Raw genomic sequence first — 14,724 nt, forward strand, 5'->3', positions numbered from 1 at the left:
AAGTAGCCCGAATAAAAAAGAGAGCAATTTTTTGATTGATGTTTTGTTTCCTTTACAATATTATACATTAAAGTACAATATTGTAAAGGAAACAAAACATTAATCAAAAAATTGTTGAAACACAAATTACAACATTGTATAAAAATTACAATCATCAACTCAAATACTTGGTTCTAATTGAACAGAAATTTCTATGAACTTGTAAGAACTGTGTAGGACATGAATCAGTCTGTGTCAGATCCTGAATTTGAAATTTCCACTGAAGTCACGGGTAAGAGACAAGTGGAACCAAGATCGAGGCCATTTGCTTTTTGAAGTTTGCAAAGACTGCTAAATTTTGCCAGTGGTAGTTCACTCTTTGCAACATAGTAGCTGTTCTAAACAGATTTTTCAGGTTTATTTTTAGTATGTTATTTGCAATTGGTGTTTGTTCTGGGAAAGATATTGCAGACTGAGCAATAATGCATTTCTTGCATTTCTCATGGGTTCTAATGGGGGCCTTTCTTAAAATGACTGGTCCCAGTAACAAAGGCGCTTGTCGACTCAGAAATCGAGAGAAAACCAACAACACACCCGGCAGAACATTATGTTATTTACACGGGTGCACATAAGTGGTCCACATGTGCGCATTCGCTGTCAAAATAAAAGACGCGCACCAGATAAGAAGTTGCAAAGCACTGTTTTTGTCTGCTAGAGTGGGATTTTCACCACATCTCTGTGCGTTCATCATTTGTTTGAAGCCAGCTCACCTCCTGCAACCACTTTTCCGAGAATACGTGCTTCTTTTGTGGTTCGGACTCCATCCGACATTTGTTTGGAGGTGGAGGAACACCAAAGTAATTGCTTAAAGGAGCTTGCTTCTTTGACATCTTTAAGAGTTCTAAACAAATGTCTGTCCTCCTCCAGAAAATCGTATGTATGCAAACACGCGTTGCAACTTCATATCTTGTGCGCATTTTTTTTTATTTTGACAGCGAATGCGCACCTGCGGACCACTTATGTGCAGCCGGGGTTATATAGCTCGTCATATTGCAGCCACAGAAATTATTTTGTCCATGAAACCATAAAGCTGCACTTTCTTTTTGCCTTATAGTCTGATTTGTCATAACTTTTCCATTTTGTGGTAAGCTTTTCTTTGGCTGTCACTTCTTCACCCTGACCTGTCTTATTTGGCTCAGCAGAACTAAAATATATATCCTGCTGCTTTTACACACACACACACACACACACCCACACATAACGGTCAGCGATTCTCTGCGCAATCAACCTCTCATATGTTTAAGCTTGCTGCGGGAGATTTCACTTGTCATGTTTGCATAGTAAGCTAACAATTGATAAGACGATGTCAGAGGAATTGGTGCGCAAATTATCATCACTCACCAATCAGTACTGTCGCTCTCTACACACAGTTCGCGCAATTGCAAAGTGAAAGCAAAAAACAAGCCCAAATTCAAATGCGATTTCAATATGTCACATATTGACAGTGGCTCATCGATGCCAATGACATAATTACCCAGCTACATTTCCGAAAGAATGCAAAAGCATTGACATATATTTTTCCTTCCTACAATAGCCCGACGGGCAGGGCAGAGATAGATTTTGGTAGCCCGACTGGAAAGATCGCTAGCCCCGGGATGTCGGGCCAGCGATTTTGCGAGCCCTGTATCTGATTGAGGAATCACTCATCTTTGGAAAAGAGAGTTTATTACAGAAAAATGGCTCTTTCCAAAATAAAAGCTATACTATACGCTTCTTCTGGGCTATATTCTCAGCAGCATATTGTAGCGGGTCAGGGCTGTTCGGGGTTCTGTTTGTACAGTTATGTATTGTTTATGTTGCCATAGTGACGGTTGACGCCCTCTCGCTGCGATGGTGTGTCCTTCCGGGGTCAGAGGGCGCCCTGTGTGTTGTTGTTGTTGTTGCTGTGCGGTTGCCGCGCTGAGCAGTTAGCTAGCGGCAGTGTTCTTCTGCAGATGTCAATAAACGGCTGTGCTCCCTGGCTAGCTCACGGGAAGCAAGACCAAACGACACCTCCGTCTCCTCCTTGTCTGAGCTCGCCACATTGGTGTCAGAAGTAGGATGATGGTGGCACTCCATGTTCTGACCCGAGTGACTTTTCCCCCGCTGGTCGTGACCGGCCGGTGCGCCAAAAGAAGGCACTTGGACATTTGCAGGACTTTGTGTGGGGTAATGGGGTCGTCGGGGACGACTGACCCCTTAGGTGGGGGCTATGTAGCGGGTCAGGGCTGTTCGGGGTTCTGTTTGTACAGTTATGTTTTGTTTATGTTGCCATAGTGACGGTTGACGCCCTCTCGCTGCGACGGTGTGTCCTTCCGGGGTCAGAGGGCGCCCTGTGTGTTGTTGTTGTTGCTGTGCGGTTGCTGCGCTGAGCAGTTAGCTAGCAGCAGTGTTCTTCTGCAGATGTCAATAAACGGCTGTGCTCCCTGGCTAGCTCACGGGAAGCAAGACCAAACGACACCTCCGTCTCCACCTTGTCTGAGCTCGCCACAATATTAAACATATCAGGTCCCCATAAGGAGAATCATGTGCTAACGGCTGTCTAAATGACTCGGGTAAAGTTTGTAGCATGCATGCTTGTTGTTTTTGTCTGCTTCCACTTGTCTTTGCACTAGGATGATGTCAGCGTAAACGTGCAGTCATATTCGTTGTGCTGCTTTTACACACACACACACACACACACACACCCACACATAACGGTCAGCGATTCTCTGCGCGATCAACCTCTCATATGTTTAAGCTTGCTGCGGGAGATTTCACTTGTCATGTTTGCATAGTAAGCTAACAATTGATAAGACGATGTCAGAGGAATTGGTGCGCAAATTATCATCACTCACCAATTAGTACTGTTGCTCTCTATACACAGTTCGCGCGATTGCAAAGTGAAAGCAAAAAACAAGCCCAAATTCAAACGCGATTTCAATATGTCACATATTGACAGTGGCTCATCGATGCCAATGACATAATTACCCAGCTACATTTCCGAAAGAATGCAAAAGCATTGACATATATTTTTCCTTCCTACAATAGCCCGACGGGCAGGGCAGAGATAGATTTTGGTAGCCCGACTGGAAAGATCGCTAGCCCCGGGACGTCGGGCCAGCGATTTTGCAGCCCTGTATCTGATTCAGGAATCACTCATCTTTGGAAAAGAGAGTTTATTACAGAAAAATGGCTCTTTCCAAAATAAAAGCTATACTATACGCTTCTTCTGGGCTATATTCTCAGCAGCATATTGTAGCGGGTCAGGGCTGTTCGGGGTTCTGTTTGTACAGTTATGTTTTGTTTATGTTGCCATAGTGACGGGTGACGCCCTCTCGCTGCGACGGTGTGTCCTTCCGGGGTCAGAGGGCGCCCTGTGTGTTGTTGTTGTTGCTGTGCGGTTGCAGTGCTGAGCAGTTAGCTAGCGGCAGTGTTCTTCTGCAGATGTCAATAAACGGCTGTGCTCCCTGGCTAGCTCACGGGAAGCAAGACCAAACGACACCTCCGTCTCCACCTTGTCTGAGCTCGCCACAATATTAAACATATCAGGTCCCCATAAGGAGAATCATGTGCTAACGGCTGTCTAAATGACTCGGGTAAAGTTTGTAGCATACATGCTTGTTGTTTTTGTCTGCTTCCACTTGTCTTTGCACTAGGATGATGTCGGTGTAAACGTGCAGTCATATTCGTTGTGTTCCCACTAGTGCTGTCGGCGTTAATCTCGTTGAAATGACGTTAACTCCACAACACGGCAAATCTCCGTTAACGAGCTACCCCTGATTGCTTAACTTAGCTTAACTTCTGTCTCGCTAGCTTGCCCTGCGCTCTTCCTTCTGACGGTGCTGTCTGTGTTGAGCGCTCAGTGGATCTGCACTCGACAGTGCAGCCTAGGCGGAGTAGTCGAACGCAGATTCACTGAGCGCTCAACACAGACAGCATCGTCAGAAGGAAAGTTGATAAAATAAATTACAAATGTTGTATTGTTCGATACATATGCGTACCGAACCGAAAGCACTGTATCGAACGGTTCAATATCGATACGAATATCGTTGCACCCCTAATATATATAGATATATATCTATATATATCTATATATATAGATGTATATAGCCAAACAGGTCAAGCTTTGTCTCATAAGACCATAAAACCTTTCTCCGAAAGGGCTTTTGACTTGTCAATGTGGGTAGCTGCAAATTTCAGTCAAGCTTGAAGGGGTCAATTTTGGAGCAGGGGCTTTTTTTCTTGTTTAGCATGCTATGAGTCCATGGTGATGTAAAACTCACTGTGGACAGTCGCGCTGGTGTTACAGCAGTTTCTAAATCACGGCAGGCTTGAGGAGTAGTTGTTCCCAGGTTGTTCCTGAACATCCTAACCAATTTCCTCTCATCTGAGGGTGAGAGTTTGGGTGTCCTTCCAGATTTTGGCAAAGCGATGACATCCAAATAACATGTAGTTATGGACAATTGTTTGATGATCCTGGAAGCTGCAGTTGTTTAGAAATGGCTCCAAGAGACATTTGAAACTTGAGTAAATCTACAACTCTCATTCTTAGATCTTCACTGAGTTTATTTGACTTTTCAATTGTTCTGAGTGGCAGTCAGTTTACCAAGTGCTGTTAAACAATTCCTTTTTATGCCTGCAAAGAGAAAATACCAGCTGTAGTCAACTGTGATCACTAATGAGAAGTTAATTGGCCTTGGCCTTTCCAAGTTAAAAATAGAGTCTTTAGCCTGACTAATTAAAAGCTTTAAGTGAATGCATCTTTATATTTAAGCCTGCATGTTTACTTTTAACCCTGTTTAGACAAGAGAAAATCAAAGTAAACTCAGACCAAAGCAATAATCATTATTTTTTCTTACTTATTACAACAATACATACAGTGTTGCCTTTGTAGACAAAAAGTTTTTAGTCTTTGTCTGACCTATATGCAAGACATAGAAACAAATAAATGGCAATGTTATGCTGTTTCAGTACAGAGTGATTTAGTCCCAGCAATAATCAGCCATGAACTTATTATCCTATATACAGATAATACAAGCATCCTGGAAGGACTGCCATACAGTAGATGTGTTAACTGGGCATATTTTAATGTAATCTCGACTGTTACCCACAAATAAATGTAATTCTACTTAAGAACCTAGATTAATGTAGACAATGTAAGCTACTTATGAAAACATTTGCAACAATGTTTACTGCTGGAACACTGCCTTCCAGAGAAGCCCACTGTTTATTTGTTTATGACACTTGTGCCTTGGTATAATTTTGGTTATGGTGAGTGTAAGAAACAATATCCTGATCCAAATTCCTTAAATATCAGTTAACCTGCAGTGCCAGTGTGCTGTCACTTTTTGGGAAGGTTGAATGAATTTCTGTTTTAGAGATTTTAACAGAAACGTCTGATTTTGACTTTTTTTCCTTTGCTTTGTCTTTTCTAGGGGTCCAATGGGTTCAATGGGTAGTCCCAAGCCTGGCATGCAACAAGGAGGCCATGGAGGAGGAGGAATGGGAGGAGGAGGAATGGGTGGAATGGGAGGAGGTGGGATGGGAGGAATGGGAGGAGGAGGAATGGGGGGAATGGGAGGAGTTATGGGAGGAATAGGTGGAGGCGGGATGGGGGGGATGGGAGGAGGGATGGGGGGAATGGGAGGATTAGGTGGAGGAGGGATGGGGGGAATGGGAGGAGGAATGGGGGGAATAGCAGGAGGAATGGGGGGAATGGGAGGAGGAATGGGCAGTGGAGGAATAGGGTCAAGAGCTGGTGAGCCTTACCGCCTGGCTACTCACGAAGCTCCTACCTCTCCTAGACATATGCAGTCCAGCCAGGCCTCTGGAATGGGGCAGGGTCCAGGGTCTGGTCAAGGGATGGGTCACGGTCCAGCTGGGTCTAGCATGGGGGGTCATGGAGGTCAAAGTCCCGGTCAACATGCCTCTCGCCGAAACCTCCAAGTTGACTTCAGTGGTTCCGGTGGCTCCAGGACAGGTCGGTCTCCTTCTTTGTCTCCTGACCGTGGTGTGACACCCACCTCACCATACTCAGTGCCACAGATAGCACCCATGCCGAGCAGCAAGCTGTGCCCAGTGTGCACCACCACAGAGCTGTCTAACCCACCGGCTGTACCCAACTACAACACCTGCACCCAGTGCAAGGCCACTGTCTGCAACCAGTGTGGATTCAACCCCAACCCCCACCTCACTGAGGTAGGTCAGATTTAACAGTCAAGAGGTGCTTGCATGACCATTTGTTTGCTTTAAGATATCACTATATATGCATCAATAGAATAAATAATATTATCAGGCTCATTACTAATTGTTTAGGTAATTATCAAATTAATACTATTGGTGGACAGAAGGCAATCCTTCAGTTTTAAATGTTTAGAAATAACAGAAAAAAAGGGGACCACGCAGTTAAACTCTGAATGTTGAAGAATGGATCGAACAGAGAGATGGTTTCAGATGTTTTTTCTGGCCTGTTGAGTCAGTGAATGAAAAGAAGTACAGATATGGAGAGGGAGTGAGAGAAGTTTTTGCTTGAAGAGGCACTTCTTTTTTGACCAATAAAACACATTTGAATTGGATCAGATTGAACTGATGTGAGTGACCGAAAGAAGGGAGTAAATGCAGTGATCAAAGAAATGGGAGAAATGGCTTAAGGTGAGGGCAGTGTTGGGCCCGGAAGTGTGAAAGAATAAAGTTATATTTTCTCAGAAATACATGTCATTTATATAAAAACAGTGAGCAGTTTGAGCAAGCAGTACAAAGGCTGCATGAAGAACTTTATTTGTGATAGACTGTGCATATGTAGATTCATCAAGTGACAGCACTTCCTTGGTGCCAGAATCTCCATTAGTGTGCTAAGACATGACACATGGGTCACAAATGAGACTCAACTTAGGTGTGATGTGAAGACAGAAGGCCAAGGATTCTTGTATTTTGCAGTCAAAAGACAAGTTGAAAGGATGGATTAGTGCGATGTTCAGAGGTGTATGTAGGGATGAGGAGGAGGAAAAAGGTTAAGAGTCTCATTTTGATTGAGAGGTTGATGCTCGCCTTTGGTGATGGGGTCAAACTATCAGCCTCTTGTCAGCATCTGATGACTAATACCAAATATCAACATCTCTGAGCAGAAAGACTTTAGACAGAGAGCACAACCTCACTAGATTCAAAAGCATAAGGCTCTCTCTGATATATTAGCCATGCCGACACTCATTGATTCCCACTGTTGTCAGATACAGGCGCTTCTCATTCACAGACACCACAACAAACACTCCGCTGAATTAAACAAACAACTGTGTTTGTGTTGTTGTGACTCATTTTTCATTTGCTTTGGCACACTGAAACCAGAAGTATGTACCTAGTACATCATTCACCCCCATTGCTCCATGCTAACAAATTAGCATAGTAAATGGCTAATTATATTCAGGGTTAGAACACTCACAGATTGTGCTGGCAAGTAAAAGTCTTCTTTCTGTTTTTTAAAAAAGGAAACTAATACAGCTTAGTAAATGTGGAATCCTGTTCATTATCACTAACACTGCTGTGTCGTCATACTTTTACGTCACAAAACACATCCTTTAAAATGTGTTAGCCTGGAGCTGGTGGTTGCATAATACATAGTCAGAACAAAGATGATTTTAGAGCTTATATGCAGGGTGTCAGCTTCCTGTGAACGATACAGTGTTAATGTTAAGTAATTATCAGCATAGCCTGTCAAGGTTTTACCGCTGTTGTGTGTTTTTTGAGCTCTCCTACTCTATTTGTAGGATAGCAACTTCTGTCAAGCTTGTATGTGATCATTTTTTGTACGAAACTTAGATCAGATTTGCAGATCCTCTACTTGCGGTCCAGTGTGTGTATGTGAAGGAAAGAGAGAGTGGTCAAAGGAGCTTGCAAAGAAAAGCGTCTGGAATTCTTTAAGTTGCTTGAAGACGTTTCACCTCTCATCCGAGAAGCTTCTTCAGTTCTAAGGTCAAATGGTGGAAAGAGAGAGTGAGTAGTACATGTTGATAACAGTGGATTGTGCTAATGAAGCTAATGAAGTGGGGGAAGGCCGAGATTGATAAGCCACAGACTTGTTATATATTAAAAAAAACACAAAATACACATGTATACACTCACATAGCTTCACACATACAACAACACTACATAGACAGACTGTCACACCACGCATACTGTCTGTGGACACTCATTGATGTTGGCACTCACCCTAACTTTAACCTCAAACAGCCCTTTATGGAAAACGCACACACACGTGTGCACACACACACACACACACACACACACACGTACATACTTCATGCATTAAACCTGTGCAATAAATTGTGATGTTAATCAGTTGAAGGAACCAACAGAGATTTCCTGTAGAGAAAATATAACTCAACAGCATAAAACTCAATATACTTAGGTGAAGAAGCCCTTTATTATCTTCTATATATCTGTAGAATGGTAGAGATGGGGGGAAAACATGTTGCATCTGTTTGCTGCATTTGAGTCACAAACCCTCCATCTTGTACCGATTAATTCTCTGGTCCTGCTGTTGTTTAGGTTTGTATGAATTATGGATCAGCTCTCTTCTCCTGTTAACATTCTCACTGTTTTCAATGTCCCTGCAAGTCAATGGTCCCATAGTTCTGTCCTGCAAACCTTATTAATGCAAAGCAAATTACAATATTAATATGACTTATTTACTAACGACAGCATGAGATTAGTAAGCATAAGCATAAAAAAATAAAACATTTAAATGCCATAATTAAACAAATATGCTCCATAACATCCAATAATGCACAAAGCGAACACTGACGACTGTCTGTCACTCCTTAAATATTTTTCGGGTTTATTATATTGAAATCCACACATTTCTTTCCCACCCTTTTAGGAAAAAAATACACACTGAAGGTTTTCTGCTTCCGCTGAGATATCTAGACTCATACAAAAAAAAAAACCCTCTTCCTTTACTTCTGTGTGTGAAGGGATCCAGCCATGTTATGTCTGCAGATATAGATTAATACCTAATCTAAACATTATCCACTAATATCACTTCTAATCAGTGTACCATGTACCCTAGTAATCCGACAAGCAGGGCTATGCTCCATATCTGCTGTGCTATGTTCTGATTTGATTTGCATAATTTAACATTAAACAGATGCAGCCAGGCAAGGAAAGAGATTATTTTAGCTATATTAGGAATCAGCTATGTTTTATTATGGGTATTTACGAACAGAAAATACCACATGAAAGCTAAAATACAATTGATAAAGGTGTGTTTTTTATATTTTATGATTAATTATATTTTAATAGGAAAAGGAGAAGACAGGAAAAATAAATGGCACAAAAAGGCATAAGACATTTTCTCGCTCAAAGTTTTAATTCTTTACACCTGTATGTTGAGGCTTAACCAAATTGTTTTATTCAAAAAAATGCAGAAAAGTACTTTAACTGAGCGAGTCGTCTTATAGAGAACTCCAAGTTGCATATCTGATCTCACACTGAGAACACCAAACCAGGAGAGAGACATCAATTATCCAGCCAAAGAGCAGGATGAGAGAGAGATTATGATCGATGTATCTAATTCAAGAAGGTGGCATTTATGAAACTTGGCTTTCATGCCATTAATTGGCATTTGTGCACAATGATGAGTCATTTGGAATCATGCACTGAATATACAAACTGTGGATTATATTGTCATGTCAGCGGGCTGTATTTCTTTTGCAAATGGTATAGCACTTTTGCATTAGTGTAATAATTACCTACCCATCTGCACACTATAGGAAAGCGACTAAATTCTTACTCAACTAAATGAGGGGAAAAAAGTAGACTAATTGACTAGTCTAAAACTAAGAAACACTAAAATATTTAGTTAAATGTCAAAACCGTTTAATGGAAAATGTCAAAAACTGATAAGAAAGGCGTTTTAAGCCATTTATGACATTCTTCGATAACGAATCATGTTGATTAACTGTGCGTCACCTTGCATTGTGCATTATCAACATTACATGTTATGATCCAGACAGCGAAGAAGAAAAATACTTATATATATGATATGAAAAAATATAAATGTAATATATGTTCATGTATTTCTAAAATATGAGAACATCTGGAAGATGAATAAATCGCGACTTGCTGTGCATTATTAATGATGCAGATTGTTGAAAATTCATGACAACCACTTGAACAAGGTAAAATCTAACATAACACATTAGTGTGTGAATGTGTGTGTGAATGGGTGGATGACTGGTTGTGTAAAGCGCTTTGGGGTCCTTAGGGACTAGTAAAGCGCTATACAAATACAGGCCATTTTACCATAACAAATCAATAAAACATCGAGCTATTTTCTTCCGCTTATCTGTCAGTCAGGTCGTGGTGGCAGCAGGGAAACCCAAACTTTCCTCTTGCCACTTCCCCCAGCTTATCCGGGGAAATGTCGAGTGTTTCCCAGGACAGCTGACAGATGTAATCGCTCCAGCATACCCGGGTCTATGTTGTGGCCTCTGGCTGCTAACACATGCCTGGTCTGAAGACTTTACCCAGGAGATGACGGAGTTAGCCGTATCCTTTCGATGTGGAAGAGTAGCGGCTCTACGCTGAACCCCTCCCAAATGAATAATCTCATCACCCTATCGCTAAGGAACAGCCCATCCACCTTTCAGAGAAAACTCATTTCCGCTGCTTGTATCCGTGACCTTGTACTAATAGTGGTAACAAAAGGATAGGCCAAGATTCACAGATTTATGGGGTTTCTCAACAGTGATTCACCATCTAGTTGCAGATAGCTGCATAACATTTAGGACACGATAGTTTACCGGCATTGGGCATCAGTTAAAATTAGCTAGATTAAATGACCAGTAAGTCTACATACATATATGTCTTAATTTCTTAATTCGATTAACCTTTCATGTTAATCAAAGTTTCTTTTAGTTGTTCTAACTCTCTTATCAATAGGAGTCCATTCAGTTCTGATAGCTTGATTAAATTTGGCCGGATTCAGTTTACCCAATGCTTTCACTCACTGTACGTGCAAAGTGGCTGATTAAGAATACTCAATAACACTTCAATGAGTTACCAATAAAACTCCAACAGAACAAATTTGAATGGTGAAAATTAAATTGACTGTTTACTGATTTACAAGAAAATCATTTGAATTCATAATCCAGTGTGTAATCAATTCACGGCTTAAGTCCTCTGCACGCTTCAGTAACAGAAAATATTGTCAAGGCGTGCTGTGTGGTAGGTGGAGAGCATACCCAAAATGCAGGAACCCTCAGACTAAAGTAAACTCAAAGTGCAGCTTTATTAGCTAGCACCAGCAAGCTTAACGAAAACATAAGGTGAGTACACAACATCGTGGAGTACAACAATGACATGATGAAGACCAGAGGGAAACTGAGGACTTTAATACGCACACGAGGTAACTAGGAAGATGCAAAACAGCTGCGCAAAAGAAGGCACAAGTGAACTTAGTCAGACAGGGGAAGCAAAACTGAATACAAGCGGGACAAGAAACTATCAAAATAAAACGGGATGTTACCATTAAGGCTGAGACATACAGACTTGACAAACACAAAGGGAGAATAAACAGAGACATGACTGGGGAAACAGACAAAGAATACACAGAAAAAAGACAATCAAAACTATAAGACTTTAACCACAAACCCTTAAAAATAAACAAAAAAGAAAATACAAAACTAAGAATACTCATCAAATCAAATCACTTTTATTGTCACATTGCATTACTGGTACACTGATACAGCACATGTGAGGGAAGTTCTTGTGTGCAAGCTTCACAAGCAATAGTGGTGTACAAAATATAAGAAATATATATATATATTTAAATAAATAAATAAATATATATATATATATATACATACATATATAAATAAATATGGAATGATTAATATGCAAGGAATGGTATGAATACATGTGCAATAAAAAGAATGTATGCAGATTACTAAATATGCATACCAGATATATATGTGTATATATATATAAAAAAAACAAAAACACCCAGCACACCCCTGCAGGCGGTTTATCCTTCAAGCTCGGGTCCTCTACCAGAGGCCTGGGAGCTTGAGGGTCCTGCGCAGTATCTTAGCTGATCCCGGGACTGCGCTCTTCTGGACAGAGATCTCCAATGTTGTTCCCGGGATCTGCTGGAGCCACTCGCCTAGCTTGGGAGTCACCGCATCTAGTGCTCCGATTACCACGGGGACCACTGTTACCTTCACCCTCCACATCCTCTCGAGCTCTTCTCTGAGCCCTTGGTATTTCTCCAGTTTCTCGTGTTCCTTCTTTCTGATGTTGCTGTCATTCGGAACCGCTACATCGATCACTACGGCCGTCTTCTTCTGTTTGTCTACCACCACTATGTCCGGTTGGTTAGCCACCACCATTTTTTTCACCACCAGCTCGGTCATTCTCCACCACCCTTGGGGGCGTATCCCATTTTGACTTCGGAACTTTCAGGCCATATTCGGCACAGATGTTTCTGTATACCGGCCACTTGGTTATGGCGTTCCATGTATGCCCTGCCTGCTAGCATCTTGCACCCTGCTGTTTTGTGCTGGATTGTCTCAAGGGCATCTTTACACAGCCTGCACCTGGGGTCTTGCCTGGTGTGATAGACCCCAGCCTCTATGGATCTTGTACTCAGAGCTTGTTCTTGTGCTGCCATGATTAGTGCCTCTGTGCTGTCTTTCAGTCCAGCTTTGACCAGCCACTGGTAGGATTTCTGGATATCAGCCACTTCCTCTATCTGCCGGTGGTACATATCGTGCAGGGGCCTGTCCTTCCATGATGTTTCCTCGTCTCCCTCCTCTTTCTTGGGTTTCTGCTGCCTGAGGTATTCACTGAGCACTCGGTCAGTTGGGGCCATCTTCCCAATGTATTCTTGGATGTTCATTGTCTCATCAATGTTGCCTTCTTGTAGCTTGATCCCCTCAGTTCTGACTACCTTCCCTCTCTTTGTTACTTTGAGACTACGCTTCTCCAGCCCGAATAACATCCCAATGTCATTGCTGTATATCCTGGTAGTGTGGATCAGTGAATCAATGTCTCGTTCACTCTTGGCATACAGCTTGATGTCATCCATGTACAGGAGGTGGCTGACAACTGCTCCGTTCCGTAGTCGGTATCCGTAGCCAGTCTTGTTAATGATCTCACTGAGGGGGTTCAGGCCTATGCAGAACAGCAGTGGGGACAGAGCATCTCCTTGGTAGATCCCGCACTTGATGGTGACTTGTGCTATGGGCTTGGAGTTGGCCTCTAGTGTTTTACGCCACATCCCCATTGAGTTCCTGATGAAGGCTCTTAGGGTCCTGTTGGTCTTGTACAATTCTAGGCATTCCAGTATCCAGCTGTGGGGCACTGAGTCATAGGCCATCTTGTAATCAATCCAGGTAGTGCACAGGTTGGTCAGCCTGGTCTTGCAGTCTCGGCTGACTGTTCTGTCTACCAGTAGCTGGTGTTTTGCGCCTCTGGTATTCTTGCCAATCCCTTTCTGTGCCCCGCTCATGTATTGACCCATGTGCCTGTTTATCTTAGCTGATATGATGCCTGACAGGAGCTTCCATGTAGTACTGAGGCAGGTTATTGGTCCGTAGTTGGATGGGACCGGTCCCTTCTTGGGGTACTTGGGGATCAGGACCGTCCGACCTTCGGTTAGCCATTCCGGGTGTCTCTCGTCAACTAGCAGCTGGTTCATTTGTGCTGCCAGACGCTCGTGGAGTGCAGTCAGCTTCTTCAGCCAGTAGGCGTGAACCATGTCGGGGCCTGGTGCTGTCCAACTCTTCATACTAGAGACCCTTGCTTGGATGTCTGCCACCGTGATGGTTACTGGACCCTGTTCAGGGAGGTTGCTATGGTCTGCCCTCAGATCCACTAGCCACTGAGCATTGCCGTTATGGGTTGCGTCCTTCTCCCATATGCTCTTCCAATATTGCTCCATCTCCAGCCTTGGTGGTGCTGTTCTCTTATTGTTCCCTTGCCACTGAGAGTACACCTTTGCTGGTTCTGTGGAGAACAGCTGGTTTATTCTCCTGCCTTCTATCTCTCTGGTGTACCTCCTCAAGCAGCTGGCCAAGGCTGTGAGTCTTTGCTTGGCAGTTTCCAAGGCCTCAGGTATGGACAGCTTGCTGTATTTTTTATGCACCTTCTTTGTCGCACCTTTCTGCAACTCCGTTAGTTGGCTAACCTCCCTCCGTGCTACTTTGATCTTGCCCTCTAGCCTCCTTCTCCATGGAGGGTACTGCTCCTTGTGGCTGTTCAACTTGTAGCCAAGCATCTCACTGATCACTGCTGCCGTATTGTAGATCAGCTTGTTAGTGTCGGTAATCATGGCTGTAGGTATCATTCATAGTGCTGCATTAACATCATCGAGCAGACCTTCTGAGGGTACTTCACGTAATCTTGGTAACTGGCTACGGGGGATCCAGGTTTCAAGCTTGGCCATGATCCTATCTTTCAGGTCAGTTCCTCTCGCACTCAACGATCCTTCTCCTATCGTACTTGGGGCTTTGTACCCAATTTCGGGTGGGGGTGATGATATCTCCCCCCTGACCTGGCGTCCTGGCTCCCCCTTGCCGTAGCATTTATGTTGTACCTCGTCAATCTCTAGCTGTGAGAGCAGTCCCTTCTTTCGAATGTTGGAACACTGAGCTACTAGTTGTTTCGCCGTCATTGTGGATGTTGGGTATCGAAGAATCCATAGGTCCCTCATCCTATTCATGTAACCCC

At 42.9% G+C, this 14,724-nt stretch overlaps 2 protein-coding genes across 6 annotated transcripts in view; both read left to right on the forward strand.

Annotated features, from left to right (window-relative positions):
• LOC120744045 (acanthoscurrin-1-like) overlaps positions 1 to 5,653 on the forward strand; it is a 35,920-nt gene extending 30,267 nt beyond the window's left edge. Inside the window, exons 2-3 of the mRNA XM_040048161.1 lie at positions 5,436 to 5,583; positions 5,630 to 5,653. Of these exons, the coding sequence (XP_039904095.1) occupies positions 5,436 to 5,583; positions 5,630 to 5,653 (172 nt within the window). The remainder of the gene's footprint in view (positions 1 to 5,435; positions 5,584 to 5,629) is intronic.
• Positions 5,654 to 5,683: 30 nt separating this feature from the next.
• Positions 5,684 to 14,724, forward strand: part of bsna (bassoon presynaptic cytomatrix protein a) — a 123,232-nt gene continuing 114,191 nt past the window's right edge. For 3 of the 5 annotated variants that reach the window (XM_040048026.1, XM_040048027.1, XM_040048029.1), the window contains exon 1: positions 5,684 to 6,198. In XM_040048026.1, the coding sequence (XP_039903960.1) occupies positions 5,686 to 6,198 (513 nt within the window). In that variant the 5' untranslated portion in view covers positions 5,684 to 5,685. The remainder of the gene's footprint in view (positions 6,199 to 14,724) is intronic. The other 2 variants (XM_040048028.1, XM_040048031.1) reach the window with 2 other exon arrangements.

The sequence above is a fragment of the Simochromis diagramma genome, unplaced genomic scaffold (assembly GCF_900408965.1).
Source record: "Simochromis diagramma unplaced genomic scaffold, fSimDia1.1 OVJJ01000387.1, whole genome shotgun sequence".
Classification (NCBI taxonomy): domain Eukaryota; kingdom Metazoa; phylum Chordata; class Actinopteri; order Cichliformes; family Cichlidae; genus Simochromis; species Simochromis diagramma.